Source organism: Kryptolebias marmoratus, linkage group LG21, assembly GCF_001649575.2.
Source record: "Kryptolebias marmoratus isolate JLee-2015 linkage group LG21, ASM164957v2, whole genome shotgun sequence".
Lineage (NCBI taxonomy): Eukaryota > Metazoa > Chordata > Actinopteri > Cyprinodontiformes > Rivulidae > Kryptolebias > Kryptolebias marmoratus.
This window is the reverse complement of record NC_051450.1, coordinates 8,787,879-8,805,860: the sequence shown is the minus strand read 5'-3', so window position 1 is coordinate 8,805,860 and position 17,982 is coordinate 8,787,879. Positions and strand designations below refer to the sequence as shown.

Here is a 17,982-nt window from a genome sequence, read left to right as displayed (position 1 = left end):
GGGTGGGTGTGTGTGTGGGAGGAGGGGGGGTGCATGCAGGGAGGTATATTCAGCAGCGAAGCACATATCCATCTATAGCTACCAGCTCCTGGCAGGAGTCTGAAGATGACGACGGGGAGGTGGGAGAAGAAGAGGACGTCGGTAACAAAGAGAGGAAAAAAAAGTCTCAGAGTTCACTGGCCAGCTTTTGGCGTCTCTACTTCTTTTTTTCTTTTTTTTTTTTTGAAGCCAAACAAATCTGAGGGGGAAATTTCATCATCAGGACTGCAACAATCAGTCATTCTGACTTTTGATGAATGTCTTTAATTAGATTTCTCTGCTGACTAATTCACTGTTTGTATTATTTCACAACCCCACCCCCCGCCACAAAACTTTAAAAGTGCACAGTTATTACGGAGGGCACAAGACATAAAACGAACTTTCGAAGGTAAGAATTTGGTTTAGGAATCACGGCTGTGAGTCTTGAGTCGCAAATCCGTATTCTAGGTGGCGCACATTATTTTGCACATTGGTGGCCGTCCCCATGTTTGGACCAGTACCGGTCCATGGATCATTTGGTTCTGGTTTGCACATAAATAAAACGTCTTCTTTTTTCCCCCTCACCAAACAACACACACAAAACTTAAAAAGCGCCCATTAAAAACAAAAGATTTCAAAAAACTTTGCCAGAGAACTTCTTCCCTACTTGTCCATGGCACGGTTGTCTCGTATAAAACTGGTCCATGGTACATAAAAGGTTGGGGACCGCTGCATTAGAGAACATTTTAGAAAATGGACCTGAACACTCTTGTGCACACCTTTAATGATCTATAATTTGGAAAACTAAATTGAGATGGGTTTGCGATAACCTTGTTAACTCTGGGACTAATTTGAGAGAAGATTTTCGCTATTTTTTTTATTTCTTTTTATGAACATATTCAAAATTCAAGGGACAAGCAATTCAAGTCTGCAAGCCTCTGTGACTCATGGAAGGAAACTATAAACCCCACAAATGTTTCGAGACTGATCCGGGCCTTTGGAAAAACAGAACTTAACTTCCTGAGACCCGGCTTTTCTGCACATTTTTATTTTATTCTGTTCAACTCAAAAATTTCAACATTTTCTTTTTTGTTACTGTCAATTTTGCATCACAAGGTAGTTTTTTTAAAAAAAAAAGCTATAATTCTGTAGTTATTTGCAAGTGCAAGTAGTGGCAGCTGCAGCTAGCTGTAGCACTTCCTGGGCATTTCCAAAAGGAATCTAATTTTACTTCCATTTGAAAAAATGTGCGATTTAAAACTGACATTAAAAAACAGAGCCTGAATAGCTCAAAATTAAACTAAGGTCGTCAAAAGTGCGATCTGCAACAAGGAATCGATTCCACCTTCTCACAGAATCTCACTTAAAAAGATCTGAACTGTGGTTTTAAAGGACTGATGTTTCTGTGCTGCTTTGTGCCCATCAAAGAAATTTGGGCCGTGGACTAAGAAAAAAAAAAAAAAAAAAAGGTACAATGAGCACAACAACACTGGAGCACACAGTAACAAAAAGGAATCGGGTGTCTCAGAGAGCAGATAAAGGTCGAGGCTGGGGTTCACGATTTCGACCCATTCAGACTCGTATAAAGAACATATTGTCAATTCAACACAAACTGGAGCTTTATTCGAAAACTTTGTTAGTGCTACGTGCTCTCGCGTTGTTGATTAGCTTTTCTCATGCTGTCCTTTTCTATTCAAGTCTGTTTGGACTTGAATAAACTTTTGGGCCATGTTTAATCCTGTTTCCAGATTTCTTGTCGTACTCCAGACCCTCTGGACTTCTGTGAGCTGGACAGAGTGGCATCATTTCTTTGTGCTCTTTTTGGCTGGATCGGCAGCTTCGGTTATTTAGCTTTGGTTTGAAGTTTGATGCTAATCCATGTTGTTAATTAGTCATAAATGCACGACGTTAGGAGTCTATAGGCTCTTTCACGATGCACTTCAAGCTGCCTTTCTGAATAGACCGGGGTGTTTTTTTTTTAGGGAAATTGAAGTCAGCTTTCCAAAGATGTGATAAACTACAGTTAATTTATGTTTTAACAAGGGAAGAACAATCATTTTTCCCACATTGGGCCATAGATGTTTGGATTCTTAATAATAAAGATCCTTATTTAAAAACTCCATTTTGTGTTTCCGCTAATATTTAAGTTTGTTTGATGATCTGAAACAGTTAAATCTGACAAGCATGCAAAGGAATATAAAATCAGTGAGGGGTCAAACACTTTTTCACGCCACAGTATGTGTATATATATATATATATATATATATATATATATATATATATATATATATATATATAAAGCTTTTGTTTATTCTTTCAAACAATCGGGAAAATCCACAGCGATAACCTTTACGAAGGAATCTATATTTAACATTTCTGTCTTGTCAGACAGCTGCTGCTGTGGAGGCTTCACTCTGATTGCCTCCCAAGCCCCTTGTCTTCCAATTTACCGGATGCTCCGGTTACCATTAACAAGCAGCTACATTATTCAGCTCCTCCACCAGTGCCAAATTTCCCTCCTTTTTTTTTGTCACTGGGCAAACAAGTTATATATGTTGACTTGTCTGTTCCAGACAGAGAAAAAAAAAAAAAACCCTCTAAAGTTCAATACGTTTTATCTTTGAGGCGAGAAAGCGTGTTGGAACCACTCGACGGCCCCTCCAGCACCCTCTGGCAGCCTGATTCTGATTGAAAACTAACTGAATACAAGCAAGTTTTAATCTGCAAAGCATGTTAGGCAGTCAGTTGATTATCAAAGTGTTTTCAATCATTTCTCTTTTGATTAATTAATTGGTTAAGCCCACTGTTCACTGATAGAAGACCACTTGCTGTGCAAAAAGAAAGAACGAAAAGGGAGAACTTTAACCCGTTCTGTCTTTTTTTTTGAGAAATCCATTACGAATTCCCAGCCTACGGTGATGTTGATGGGTGCTTGTTCTTCAAAAACTTTGGGAGGGGGAAAGAACAAACTGGAAAAAAAAAATATTTTTTTGAAGATACCCGGGTTTTTAAAACTTCCCCAAAATCAAATTCAAGGTCATTTTTTTTTCACAATTTTAATCACTTTCCATTCAAAAATACTCAAAATGATGTCACTGCCTTATCACATTCAGTTACAAATGTATTTTGGGATATTATTTGTTGCTTTGGCTACAAAACCTTTTAGAGAATGACCCACTAAATAACTGTGGAATAAATTTGCAACTCAAATTATCTTCGGCCAAAACGTACAAACAGGCAAAAAAAACAAAACAAGGATATAATGATAACTTTAACTACTAGATACTACATGTTTTATCTCTTAAAATGGTAAATCTGAAAACATCCTTTCAGCTATAAGTTTTAATTTAAATTTAAGAAATCAACTCAAAGTTGGTGCTTCATGACCCCAAGTGGGGTCGACATTTTTAGGTTTAGTTTAGGTTAGTAGGATTTCATTTGATTACCAAATATACTGCTGGCATCTGCTTTGGGAATTTATTGAAATATTGATATTGCTCCCACAGAGATCTTGCCATTGCAATAAATTGTTGCTATATAGTCCAGACTACCCAACTTTAAGAACCACTGAACTACAGAGAGGTTAAAGGTAAACAAAGCAAAGTTTTAAATGTCTACTTATAATACATATTTATTACAATAACTTAAATTTAGAGCAATCCTTTGTTTAAAGGAAGCCTGTTTTGAACGAAGTCAAAACCATCAAACTCTTTTCTTAATTTTATTTTTATAAAAGACAAAAGGAGAGATTATTGGCTCAAGCTGTTTTAAAACGTCATTAAATATTTAAACGCTTCTCCAGCTTTGAAAGCGTATTAAAACTCGAGCATTATCAAGGATTTCGAGCACCCAGACGAAACTGAAATAACTCGAAATTACTGTTTGACAGATTGTCCAATAAGCACCAGATGAGGGTGTTTTTTCTTTATTTTAAAAAAAAAAACTGCTGACTCAGATCCTGTTTTAGAGTTAAGTCATTAAAACTAATAAAACATTTTGAGTTTTAGGACTGCAGATGAGCTTCAAAAGAAGCGGAAGATCAGTATTACTTTGAAACGGTTCCTTTTTTTTCTTTTTTTACTGTCTTTGACGTCCAGGACGGTGATTCATTAGGGAGAGAAGGCACTACCTGATGACCACATTAAAAATGATCAGAGGGCTTCTTAATGAAAAGGCTCTGCCACAGCTCAGGAGAGCGTGAAGAGCTGAATTCAGGACGAAAGGAGGCTCGAGAGAAATCGCCTCTCGCCTCGGCTGCATATATCCGAGCGCCCGATTTCTTCGAACTCCGCAGCGTGAGGGCTAAAAATGGCGGGGGGAGGGGGGATAAGGCGAGCAGAGTTGGAGCGAAAAAAAGGTGTAGTGGGCTAATTTCACTCCTAACAGGAGGCAGAGGCAGGGAGGAAACAGCGGGTGACAGTGAGAAAAGGAAACGAATAATGGAGGTGAGGGAAGATGGAGGAGTAAAAAGAAGAGATACAGCGGGTCAAAGACGAATGCGTGAGGCGGCACAAAAGAGGCATCCGTTATTCACTTCGGCGGCAGGAGCTACAATGCTCCAGAAAAGGTGGGGGGAAATTGAAGTAAAGTGTGGAGCCGGGGTCTTTATTCACCTTTGAATTTGATCTAAAATACCTTTAACAGCGCTTCTGAGCGGGCAGCAAGAGGCTGTCAGCTCCCAAAGACAAGAGTGCTCCATTTTTTTTTTTTTTTCTCTTCCTCCTCCCTATTTTAAAACCATTTACCTCTTGAAAAAAGATGTTCCGGTTCCATAGGAACACACGTGAGCTGCCCAAACGAGTGACCTGCAGCTACTTTTGGCTGTTTGCTGGTCAAGAAGGAAGTGCTCTTTTTGAAAAACGAAGAAAAAAAAAAAAGTGTAGCAACTGTTTCTGCTGAAAAAAGAAAAAAAAAACATATTTCCCTGACTTTATTTGTTCTTATTATGGCTAATTTGGATCACATTTGCTGCCTTTATAGCATCGGTTCTTAAACGTGCTACATAAATAAAAGCATATCCAGGTTTGAAGGTGTTAGACTGACATACAGCGTTTTAGCGACAAACTTGGGTAAAATATGACATTAGATTGGTTTCTTTCTGTTTATTCTCACTAAAACTCCCACAGGTTTGTTTACATGAAGCGAACAGCAAAAGTGCAATAAAAAAAATTAAAAAAAATATCGACACGATTCGACCCGGGAAGCGTTTCTTTCGTTTCATTAAGTGATTCACGTCGACTTTGCCGAATCAGTTTGATGAAACGAAGTGGCGTGAATGAGCGATTCACGGGAGGAGCGATTGATCTCTCCCCGCTCGCGGCGGAAGCCTCAGCGCTCTCCTTAAAAAGGACGACCTCCGTGCCCCGCCGCCCGCCGGCTTGCTTCGTCAATTAGGTCGGTGCGTCCTCTTTTGTTTCTTCTCAAAGTGAAAGGCCGAAAAAGGCCGAGCTGGGGGTCCCATCTCCGCCTCCTTCCCTTCCCGTTATCTGACCTGGTTCTTCACTCTATCATGTCGACGTGGCCTACTTCGGTCTAACCTTTGCTCCTCGTGGGCGGCCATTGCTCAGCTCCAGCTATCAAGTCAGTCGGCTGGATTTAGGTCAACGTGCCTTTGGCTACTAATGAGCTAACGAACATAAATTACCTTATAAATATATCAATTCTTTCCCCTCTTTTTTTATGTTTCGCTCCAGGAAAGCTAAGAATGTTGAGCGAAACCTAAAATTCGTTGGGCTGAACTCTCCCCTCGTCGCCGTCGAGTTGGTAAAGATGCCGCCGCGTTCAACCTTGACTCGGAAAGTCCTTAAAAAAAAGTAAAGCTCGGTAGGAGACGAACCTCTGGACCTCTAATCAACTTGACTGACCCCGAGCGGGGAGAGGTTTGACATTTAAGTGATGGATTAGAGCGAGCTCAGGACCGTGTGTGTGTGTGTGTGCGTGATGCACGCTCCCAGTGAACGCGGAGCGGTGTCCTTGTGGCAAACCTAAGCAAGCAATTACGGAGCGCAACCTGCCAATAAGATATCAAACGTGCACTGCCAGGGCTAATTTGCTTTAGCTGTCAAACTCACTATTGTGTTGAGTCGGAGAGCTCAGAAGTGAGTTAAGCTTCGATTGCAAACAACCGCCTCGTAGGCTGAATTTAAAAGAAAAAGAAAGAAAAAAAACGCACCTCGAACTGGAAAGACAAGTCTCATTAGCTGGGGCGCGGGTTAATGAAAATTGCAAATCTTTTTATTTATTTATTTATTTTCATCTTTTAAACTTGCATCCCCGTTAATAAACGAGGGGAGCTGCGCAACCGCCCCGATCAATTCTGAGCTGGCCCTGCAGAAGTTTGCAACTTTCCCCGATTATTGAACAAACGTCATAACAGTAGAAGGAATGGGGGGAGGGATAAAAAAATAGAAACTTTTCAAAGTGAGCGCCGTTCTACTGCTGTGAAATGCTGCAATTAACAGGGAAACAGAGCAGAAACCACATGTGTATCTCTCTGAGCGGAACACGCAGCGCTATCGTATGTATGGCGAGTTCTGGCCTTAATTAAATCTGCATCAAAAAGAATGATTTAAGGCTAGACTTGAAGAAATCACTAGGTGGACTGGAGCATGACGGCGAGAGAAAATACTTATCTGACTAATGAGAGATGTGGCCGCAGTGGAGGAGGAGAAAAGCCTCGGCTCGGGACAGTTCCGTGGTTTAAAACTGCACTTCCCATGGGGCAACGGGGTTATGGCCTCACAGTTACAGATACAGATACAGATACAGGGACTTATACGCTTACTTGGATCTTTTTTTTTCTTCGAACTGGGAAACATATACACAGGAATCACGGCAGATTCCACTTTGGGTGTGGTACAGATCTGAAAACACGTTTCATCACATTTGAAGGAAACAACAGATACAAACTAGAGCTGGGCGGCATCCGTTTTTTCCAATTTTACCTCCATATACGATATTAATGTCTGCCATAAATGACTCCTCATGTCTTACTATTATGTGGAATTTAGACCATTTTAATGGCCTCCAATCGATGTTGCTTAGATTCGATGCAACATGTCTTTTTAAGAATTCCATCATATCACAGAAGCATGTATATTGGTATGAGCAGGGGCGGCTGGTATAAGTGGGCTAGCAGGGCTAAGCTCTCCCTGGTGTTTCCAATAAAAATGTTAAAATCTCAAAATAAACACAAATTTACCAAACAGACCCGAGAAAATCCCAGAGTCTTTCCGAAGGGCCAACCTTTTACAGCCCCAATCATTTAATGTCTTTCCTGGTACAGAATGATTGACATGCGTCTTGTCCCGCCCCCTTGGTTTGCTGCTTCAGCCCAGGGTCGGCCCAAGGCCTCGGGCTTCAGCCAATGAGGGCGGACGTACAAAAACGGGCCTCGAACTGCGAGTGTATGTGGGCGTGGTTTGGCGCAGACTGATTAGTTACGATGGCGAGCGAGATGAACATAAACGAGGTGGATTGTTTCATTTCTCACCCGTTTTCCTTCATGTCTTTGAGGGAAAAAACAAGAAATGAAGCGGTTGGGGGCGGATGGACCAAAGGATGTTTAAAAAAAAGGAAAAGCGGCAAAACTGAAGTTTTTCTGTGACCCGGTTTCAGCGAAAGGACTGGCTAACAAGCGTAGCTAACAAATCTCTTTTCTGCTTTCTGTCTTTGCAGCATTTTATTCGAAATCTCTCAGCCCACCCTACAAATGTCACCACTGGATACGAGCGTCACATTATGGTACAGTACAAAATGCCAAATAGTACTTTTTAAAAAAGGAAAAACCAAAAAAAAAAGACACAATTTTCCCAGAATCAGAAAAAAACACCCGTCTTAGTGGAAGGATCTAAGTCAGCAGGTCATATACAGCAAGATAAGGTTTGTCACCTGGCAACCTCCCTGTCAGCATGAGGGATATTGAATAAATACACTAATGACTTGCCGTAGTACTTACATAATATAACTGCTTACCTCTCGTCTCTCTCTGCTGCAGATGTCCTTGATCAGCGGCACCAAGGAGCTATTTTTTCACTCAGCTGATTGGAATTAAACAGGCAGGTGTTTGCTTCTGCGCGTTCTTTTCAACCAGTCATGCTTTGCTCGGCATACAGTGTTCAGGTTGCATACTTCTCCACTTCTTTTTATGTCGGGGTTGTTAATGAGATGTAGTTAAAATAAAGCACGCGCCTGCTCTGTGACTTACTCTGTCATTATCGGTTTGCCAGACCCTCCAGGATTTTGCGATGTTGCGATCTCAACCGTTAACGCAAAATCAAGCAAACCCCGCAAAATCGCAACTTTTTGCAACTTTGCCCAAAACGCCGCAACTTTCCAGCAACGTTAACCCGATATTTATTGTTTCTAAAGTGATTCGCCACCGTTTCTGCGGTCTAGTGTCTTCTTTGTGGGTTTGTGTAGCGTGGAAAACAAAATAACCCCAAATAACTCACGAAGAAGACACGTGACATCACTTCCTGTTAACATCAGAATGCTGGGAGCGTGCAGGAGCAGCGACCGAAGCCAAAATGTGCGCTAATGCTTCACATTTGCCCACAAAGATTTCAGCAAAGGACCGCGCAAAACAGTTTCCTCCCCAGCTGCAGCTGTTTTGCACGTCCTGCAGTGTAATCATGGAACATAAACGCATCGACAAACACTTTGTGTCTGCAGAACATGTGAGGAGAGCTGCAGACGAGGGACAATCCAGAAATGGTCATGAATGTCAGTTTAGAAGCTATCAAAGTTCTCAAATAAAGCACCTTTTGAGAATGTCAATGTTTGTTGGTAATTATCTTACAAAACTAGGAAGTATTTTTGGTTTATATATTAAAAGCTATGGTTTTTTATTGATTTTATCCATCCATCCATCCATCCATTCTCTTCCGCTTATCCGGGGTCGGGTCGCGGGGGCAGCAGCCTAAGCAGGGAGACCCAGACTTCCCTCTCCCCAGCCACTTGGGCCAGCTCCTCCGGGGGAATCCCAAGGCGTTCCCAGGCCAGCCGAGAAACATAGTCCCTCCAGCGTGTCCTGGGTCTTCCTCTGGTCCTCCTACCGGCAGGTCGTGCCTGGAACACCTCACCAGGGAGGCGTCCTAATCAAACGCCCGAGCCACCTCAACTGGCTCCTCTCGACGTGGAGGAGCAGCGGCTCTACTCTGAGTCCCTCCCGGATGACCGAGCTTCTCACCCTATTATTGATTTTAGTAAAAAAAAATTGCAACTTTTAGGAAAATGCCCCGCGAAATCAGGCATTTTAGCTGCAACGATCACAAAAAATGCCCGTGAAATCCTGGAGGGATTGATTAACTGTACCTGTCCAAAACATTCATACTGAACAGTCACTGTATGAATACGTGTATCGATTCGCCCTGTAATACCTCAGTAAATGGTTTGATCCTATAACCACCCAACCTTCCAGTTGTAAAGGCTCCAGCTCCATGAGACGTTGCAAAGTCGGCTCACGGTCACGTGGTTGTGAGACGTTCGTTTCCGCGCACCTTTCATCGTCTGCAGAACTCAATTAGCGGCGCGCCGGCAGCGACGGTACTCACAGGGTGAGGTGGTTGAAGCCTACGGTCCTCAAGGTGAACGCCCTGGCCAGCAGGCGCACGTGTGTGAACAGAACGCCGATCGACTCCTCGAAGCTGGTCAGCTTCTGGAGGACCGGAGACGTTTCAATCAGCTGCCTGTCCGTCTGAGGCTCCTGCACCTGGAAAAAGAAAAGAAAAAGCGGGTCAGGTCAGGTCAGCAGAAAGCGGTCAGCGCTGACGTCCAGGAGGAAATTTACTAAACCAGGCAAATCAGCATGAAGTTGTGAACACTTAACAGCTCTGTTGTGAAAGTTTTAAAACTCCACCAAAGTACAAAAAACAGTTGCAGCTCATTTTAACACTGATCAAAAAGTCTTAATTATCTTCAAATTAATTGGAATATAGATTCATTTTTTAATTAATAAAGCAAACTATCAAAACAACCATCTACTAACAAGCCATGCGATAACTTCAAGCCGTATTCGAACCTTGAAAACACCTTTTTTTTAACATTTAACTGTTTATTGTTATTTTTTTCACAGTTGTTTACATACAGAATGCATATGAACAATTTTCATTCAACTTTACATAGAATCTTTCTTTTTTTTTAGCCTCGTCTCATCCTTTTTGTCCAGTCCTTTATTGTTTGTTGCTGTCTTTTGTCTTGAATACTGTCCATTTCGTCCACTTTTCTTCCATTTGTGTTTGCTGAAGTCTCAGACGATGAGTCTGTTTTTCCATAATGTAGATTTCTTCGATTATCCCAGTCCACTGTTCCTGAGTGGGGGTGGATGATGTTTTGGTCAAACGCGCTCAGCTCTGATAAACAAATGCTTCCTGTTAAATCATGGGAGACAGCTCTAAAAAAAAAAAAAAAAAAGTAAATAAAGTCGTGCTCAGCGGAGTCGTTTTAGCCCGAGTGTCAGAACGGAGAATCTCTGCAGCTTGTTCTGCTCCAGGGGCCTGTTTAGAGTGTGTATTTTTACTCCGACTGGAAAAAAAAAAAAAAAAAACTTGCGGTGATCTGCGGCAGATGGAATCTCTCCGTCATTAACTTTTAAGTCAAGCGGCTTCGTTTCTACCTCCTTCTAAAAGCTGCCATTTCGGCAGCCTGCTAATATCTCTGGTGACTCAGAGGTTCTGGAAGTTTTTTTTCTCCCGCTTGTTTATTAGAGGACCGTATCGGAGATGACTAACACTGGGAGGCTTCAGAACTATTTTTTTTTTTTTCCTTCTTCTCCTCGTTTTACTTTTTATTTCGTAACGTGTGATAAAACACCAGCCTAATCTTTAAACATTAGCGCGCGGAGAGGCGGCGAGTTCAAATGCAGACGGGTTCAGCTGCTCTCCTTAACCACAATATTTGCTCACGACTGTGCTCATTAGAAGAGGAAATGTTATGCTAAGAAAATAAGTGCGCGCGTGTTTGTTGAATCAAGGAGATCTGCTTATGGGGGCAGTAATTAAGCTGCCGGAGTCGCGTAATTGGTCTACGTGTGGTGCAAACGCTAGCTTGACCAAGATATCTTTGCCACGAAATGTACAAACGCCGAGGCCGGTGATTGCGCGAGGACACTCAAAGAGAGCTCAGGAAAAAAAAAAAAAAAACACGCTCAGCTGACCTTGTTAGGCAGCTCTGTGGCGCCGTTTGGTGCACAGTGCCCGGAAAACGAGACCCAACTCGAGGCTATTCGACGGGGAAGACGGGCACTTCCCTTTATTCCCCCCCCCGGCATTCCTTTTGTCTGCGCTCCCCACAAAGCAGCGGCTGGTAAACACATTTTTCAAAGTCTCCCGTGTCAAGTCGGGCGCACGGTGCACGAGATGTATTTTTAAACTCGGTATTTTAATTGGAGCGCTGCCGGTAATGTCACGGCTCCATCTTCCAGCGTGTAATAAGAAATATTTCACTGCTGTCTTTTTTTTTCTTCTCTTCTTTCCCCTCTTAATTAACGGAAGGCGTTTAAATGTCATGAATCGCGACTAACAACATCTGACGAGTTCGGCACTCGCAGGAGCGGGGCGATCCTTCAGGGGGAATGGCCAGCAGCAAGGCTTCAAACGAAAGGGCGAATATATATAAATATATATATATATATATATATCAACAGAAGCCATGGGAAAAAAGAAAAAAAAAAAACATGTTTGAAATGGCTTCAAAGCATCCCTTTCAGCTCAGTCCAGACCGAAAGCGGAATCAGAGCTGAGGCCCCAACAAGCTTGACACTCGTGTACCTCCCTGATAAACTAAAGGAGGGATTTTTGTAATCCACACTCGACGTAAACGACGTTCTGCTAAATTATCCTGGAGAGCCGGGGGGGTTGGAGGGGTGACGACGACGATGCGCTGGTGGGAATCGGGAAGAGGAGGCTGTAAACCACGAGGCGCACCGCAGCCCTCTGTAGGGCAAGTCGGTGGCACGGCTAATGTACGCCAAGAAATCCGCGCGCGCATAATTACACATATCGTGGCGAGCTGCCATTGCCGTCAGCTCAAACCTCATTAGGGCTCTTTCACTCTTTCACTTCTCCTTCCCCATGTAGGTGGCGGAGGGAATTAAGGTTACACCTTGTTTCCTTTTCAGCGATAATTTTGGGCTTAGCGTTGGAACTCTCGGGGCTCTTCCACGAATATGCAGAAACCTTCGTCGTTTTCTTTTTTTTTCCTCCCTTTTTTTTAACTTCCAAGAAGCCAGGCTTCCTCCTAACTTAAAAAAAAACTGTTTTTCACCAATAAATTTTGGATTTTTCTAAATGTCTGTCAAAGTTCTTTAGGCTTTGGTTGCTTTTTCACTCAGGTTCAGTCCAGTTTTGGCTCATTTTCAGAGGAATGGTTTGTTTTTTTGTTTGTTAGGCCACCTAATTCTGAATCTTTCGAACTTTCAAACTAAACTCTAGAGATGAACCAAAGTTGTACCAACAGAAACCAACTTGGCAAAGGCCTTAATTTAAATTTGCTTTGCTACCAACGGCCTTCCACAATGGCACAAATTGCTCCCATTTTTTGTGTTTAATCTGAAGAAATATAAAAATATAACAGTTTCAAACACATTTATAATCTTTTGGAACCAAACAAATGTTAACCTTACATAGATTAGATCCGGGGTTTTCAGACTTTTCTACTTTCAACCTATAAAAACATAAATCTGAGAGTCTCATTACCCCAACTACTGCTGGCTGAGGTATACAAACATTGGTAATAAGACATTTAAAAAACCATTATAATATAACATATTATGTAACTATTCAACAACAATTATATATATATATATATATTAAAATTCATTTTATGACTGTTTTAAATGTCTTTGTAATAGCTAATGGTAAATATGTTATTGGCAATCACTTTTAAAGTTCAATGGGCTTCTATAAAACTTTTCAAGACCCCAAAACTTGGTGCTTCAGGGCCCAAAGTGGGGTCCCAACCCCAACTTGGCGATCAACAGAAGGACGATGCAGCTCCCACGTCCTGCATCAGGTCTTTGATTGATTTTTATTCCCCATTTCCCACAGATAGGATTCAAAAATCCTGATTATCTCTGGTAGCTATGGGTAGTTAAGCTCTGGTATATATATATTTTAGTTCGGACACTTCTTTTGTTATACACCTATTTCGTTTTCTCACTTTTTAGGCAAAGAAATTCTGTAATAGCCAGGTACAAGAACTAAACAAAGATTTAGACGACAAAGAACTAGAAAGTCTGGCCGCTCACAAGTTGTAAAGAACCTAGGGGATGATGTAAAACTTTTGCACAGTACTGTAAATGACATCATATACCATCCCGAGCCAAAAGATTAGGATGATATTAAGCTACCATGAGGTTGGCACAGTTTAACAGCCCACTGCTGGGGAATCCCCCTGGAGAAAACTTTTGTGTTTGATAATGAAGCTGCAGCTCAGAAGCAGAACTCCCACCACAGAGTCTGCTGCAGATCGCGGGGCAGACCCCAGGCCTCCACCCTTGGTCGTATACCCACCGCTGAGGCCTGCGCGGGTACAACTCGCCGGGAAAACAGTCAGTTTATCTCCTGAGTGCTTACAAGCTCGACAAAAACACCCCGGCTCGCTGCGGATCTTCAACATTTGGGCATGACAAATACGAGGGATGAGGCGGCATAGATGAGCACACAAACGTACACAAACAAGAGTGTTATTTTAGGCCAGACATGGAAAAACACACGAACGAAGAAGAAAAAAAAAAAAACAAACTGCTGCAACACTCGTGCATATGCATCGAGTTGCAAACAAAGAAGAAAAGAACAGAAACAAAGAAACACTTTCCTCTCACAGAAACACATCAGAGAAAAAAAAAAAAGATGCCTGGCGGTCCCTGGAGACCTCCCATGTGATTTGGGACCGTAATCCTGTTACGGCATCTTTGATCTCTTCTGCCAAATCCAAATTTCAAACAAACACTGTTGACACTGTTCAGCGTTTCTGGGCAGATCGTGGAACCCGAAGAGCAGGCGAGAAAAGTGAAGACACGGAGCGAGCGGATGAAAAGCAAAGATGTCGGAGGAGTGAGAAAAAAAAAAAAAAAGAGGCAAATGCTGCTGAAGAAGTGGAGTGGGGGAGTAAAATCAAAAAGCGGATTAGGGTCTTGACCAAAGTGGAGAGCAGCACAATAAGGCTTGTGACAGCTACAAAAAAAATAAAAAAAAGTAAGTCAGCCTCAGCAGAAAAATAACCGACAGCTTTTTTTTTCTTTTTTTTTTCCCCCCACCACCTCTGTTACAGGCTCACAATTCACAACGAACCAACACGCATTCGGGCCAGAGAGCTTCAAAGGCGGGGGAAAAAATAATTCTGCGTCCTGGCGGATGAGGAGCGTTTTAATGAGAGGCAACCCAGACAAAACAAACATCAATAACGAAAAGACGCGTCAACCGACCTGCAGGGGGTGTGGTGGGTAGTGGAGCCAGACTTCCCGCAGATCCTGTGAAGGCAGAAACAAACACGAAGAAGAAGAAACCATTGGCACGAGGGTCATCTAGGGGCGAGAATATAAATAACACGACAAAACTGAAAACACACTGTCAGCAATTATAAAACATTCATTTTAACGGAACAAATAAATGGAATAATACCGGATGCAATTTGGAATTCTTGTTTGAGGCACCAATCTGTTTTACTCCAGCTTCAAACTTAACTCTACAATATATTAACACTTTTGGTGACATTAGTTTAGTAATTATTGAATCATATTTGTTAGGTTATGCTTTGTAATACCTTTATGCTTACATTTGACTTAGCAACATCTGTCGTGTTCCAGTCTAAAGGTTGCGATTGTGGTGTCCACGCAGCAACGGATTCACACTCATGATGGACCAGTGGTGTCCAATCCTGGTCCTTGAGACCGACTATCCTGCATGTTTGAGTTGTTTCCCTGCTCTACGGCAGGTCTTCAACTTCTGCAGAAAGTCTGTTAATCCCTCAGTCGTTCAAATCAGGGGTCAAAACGTGCAGGATAGTGGCCCTACCACTTTTTTTTTTTCTTTCCTTCCTTCCGTTGTTCCTTATTTAGATTATCTATATATATTAGAAATTCTTACGTTGGCTGTTTAGAGGGCCTTGGTACTGTTAGTTAGAGTTCGTACCTGTTTAGACCTTAGTTGGTAATTGTTATGTCAGCCGTATAGAGGGTCTGGTACTGTTTAGAAAGCTTGGTATCATTAGCTTAGCATTCTCATGTTTTAGATTATTTATCCAAACTGTACACTTAGTTTAGTTTATCTTGTTCAGCTTTTGTGTTTAATTACTGCTGTAACTCTGTCTGTAATTTTGTTCTTGTGTTGTAAAGCATTTTGAGTCGCCTTGTGCTGAAAAGTGCTATATAAATAAATGTACCTACCTACCCTACCAGAACCAGAGTTAGACACCGTTGGTTTACGCCGTCTCGTTTTAGAATTGATGGCAAAAATGTCACTGCCATGTCGTGTTTTTGTAGCCAGAGTCTGTGCACTGGGGCCTTGGGGGCTGTTCCCTTAATAAAGAAGTCCCGCCTGCAAAACCCTCCCAACCTGCCAACTGGCTGTCACGATGTCGATCATAGTGGAACACGACGCGTTTCTTTAAGCCTCACATAGCTAAGTGAAACTAAAGGTATTGAGCAAAAAAAAAAAAAAAAAAAACATTTGAATGTATACAGCAGCAAGGTAAGTCCTACGTGACGCAACAACAATCAGCATCAGAAAAAATAATTTTCTGAAGTGTATTTTTAGTTGTTTTTTTTTTGTTCTTTTTAAATCAGGACAAGCGAGAATTAAAAATGTCTGCAGCTTCAACGTCTGACTTCTGGTCCTGCCTCTAGTTCTAAGAAATCCTGATGTTCATCTTGTTATCAAATCACAGTAGGCCACGGCAAGTAAAAGATGGAAAACGCCTCTTGTGATGGCACTAATAAAAGCTGCTGTCTGCTGTCCGTTATCTTCATCGACATTGTCGCTATAAATTTTCTGGAGATCCTGGTGTCGTGCCACCATCAAGAATGTTTGGTTCACCAGGATGGACGACAGTTTGCCGCGCACTGCAAACGGCGACATGCATTTAGCATTGCTTTAGACCCATAGTTGGCCTTACAGATATTATTCAAAGGCAAAGTCTAGGGAAAAGATCGTCGCACTGCACTGGAGGTTAGCTTTTGAGGTTGATTGGCGCACCGAACTTCCTGTGCGCGGCTCGTCATTAAATCCTGACAAGCTCTCAGAGCAGAACGCCGGGACCTCAAACTTTAAGATGGGAGCAGTCAGGGACGTGCAAAGGCTCGTACAGCGGGCAGCTGGGCCCAGACTAGAGTCTGATTCAGGCAGTGAAGCGACCCACATGGAAAAGGCAATGCGTAAGGAGGACAGAGACAAGTTTGTCAGGTGATGCCAGGGTGGTGGCCCGGGAACCCGAGAATGTGTCAGATGTCTTATTACTATAAGTACTTCCTATAGATAGTTGAAGCCATATTTTTTATTTTACCTTTCATTCTTTCAACACCATTTCTCCATCATTAAATGGTTGTTTGTGGGTTCATGTAACAAACTCATCAGGGATTTTGTAAAAAACTGAATTAGAAAACAGCAACTATTCCTTGCCTTTGTTTACAGCTAAATTCGACAATCGGTAGTTCGGAATATCTCAACGCGGCTCATTTGCTTTTGATCTGAGCCACAACTTCTGCTTTAACGCTTTCCACCTCAAAATACGACTCTAGTTCTGTCGACTCTTGTCCTTCCAGCTTTTAGTCACTGTTTCTGTTTTTCAGAAGAAGAGAAGAACTTCACCTTTTTGGTTTCGACCTGGCATCCCTGATTCCATCGTTCTCCCTCTGACTCCGTTTCCATCTGTGGATTGTTTTACTGACTCAATATCGGTCGCTCGATGTGACTGTCTGAACAAACAACTCATAATTGTTGGCAACAAAACCTGACTCTGTTGATTTCACTTGTTTATTACAAATTATGCAGCAGACATTTGGTAGTGACTGACGCATATTTCGTGGTTATTTTTATCATAGATGATACAACATATACAAAAACATTCATATCAAAAACACTGAAAAAAAGCAGATGGAAACGCGCACAAAGCGAGCCGAGTAGAGTGGAGCCGGGACCTTTAGAGCCCGTGTAAAAGGGGCATTTGTTACTCCTCGTGGAGGACGGAAAGGCCTTAACAGAGGAAATTTGCCAGTCAACATAACAGACAAATATAAACCATGTGAGTTTCTGCCACAAGCTGCACAGGCTTTATATTGTCCCAATATAGTCCCTTTTAACTAAAAAAACTTCTAAATTCTGATTTGGCAATAAGAAAAAGAAACCTTAACATTGTGACCGTGTGCCTCTATGTTGGGAACAACAGATTTCTTTGTGCGTGTTTTTTAAAGTCCCATCAACAAGCCCAGAGTGGGTCAGTGAATTAACAGATGAGTCAGAAACTGATGTTCAGACTCTGTCGGGTCTGTATATTGACAGTGGAGTTGGTGAAAAGGAAGGCTGTGATGTCTATTTAAGCGTAAAACATGGGGGAGTTGCTGATGGAACGTAGCTTTGGGGAGGTGTGTTGTCTCTGGAGATAAACATCGACGGAGCTGAACTTTTGGCTGCCTTGCTCGTGGAGGGAAATGTGTGCAAAAAAAAGAAAAAAAAAAAGAAAGAAATCAACAAGTTTGTTCAGCCCTCTGCTTTGAGGGAACCACGTAGATTAAATGGTAGAGAGAAAGAGTCTAAAGCATATAGTAGCAGAGAGAAAAAAGGGAAGAGTAAGCTCTCAAGTTGTTGCCAAGGACAACGGAGCCAAAGGAGGCTTCAGGCATAGGGTCTAATGTTTGGTGAGTCAGTAGTATAGAGAAGTGGATTGGACCTCTAAAGTACAGTATCACTCAGGTGTTTAAAAGGTTCAAGGAGATAAACCTTTAAAATGCAGTGTTAGTCCATGGGGGTG

The 17,982-nt window shown here is 42.1% G+C and overlaps 1 protein-coding gene across 1 annotated transcript in view; it reads right to left on the bottom strand.

Moving 5' to 3' along the window:
* Positions 1-17,982, bottom strand: part of drosha (drosha ribonuclease III) — a 143,841-nt gene that overhangs the window by 30,058 nt on the left and 95,801 nt on the right. Inside the window, exons 24-25 of the mRNA XM_017414122.3 lie at positions 14,444-14,488; positions 9,573-9,730 (exon numbers count right to left, since the gene is read on the bottom strand). Coding sequence (XP_017269611.1) covers positions 9,573-9,730; positions 14,444-14,488 — 203 coding nt within the window. The remainder of the gene's footprint in view (positions 1-9,572; positions 9,731-14,443; positions 14,489-17,982) is intronic.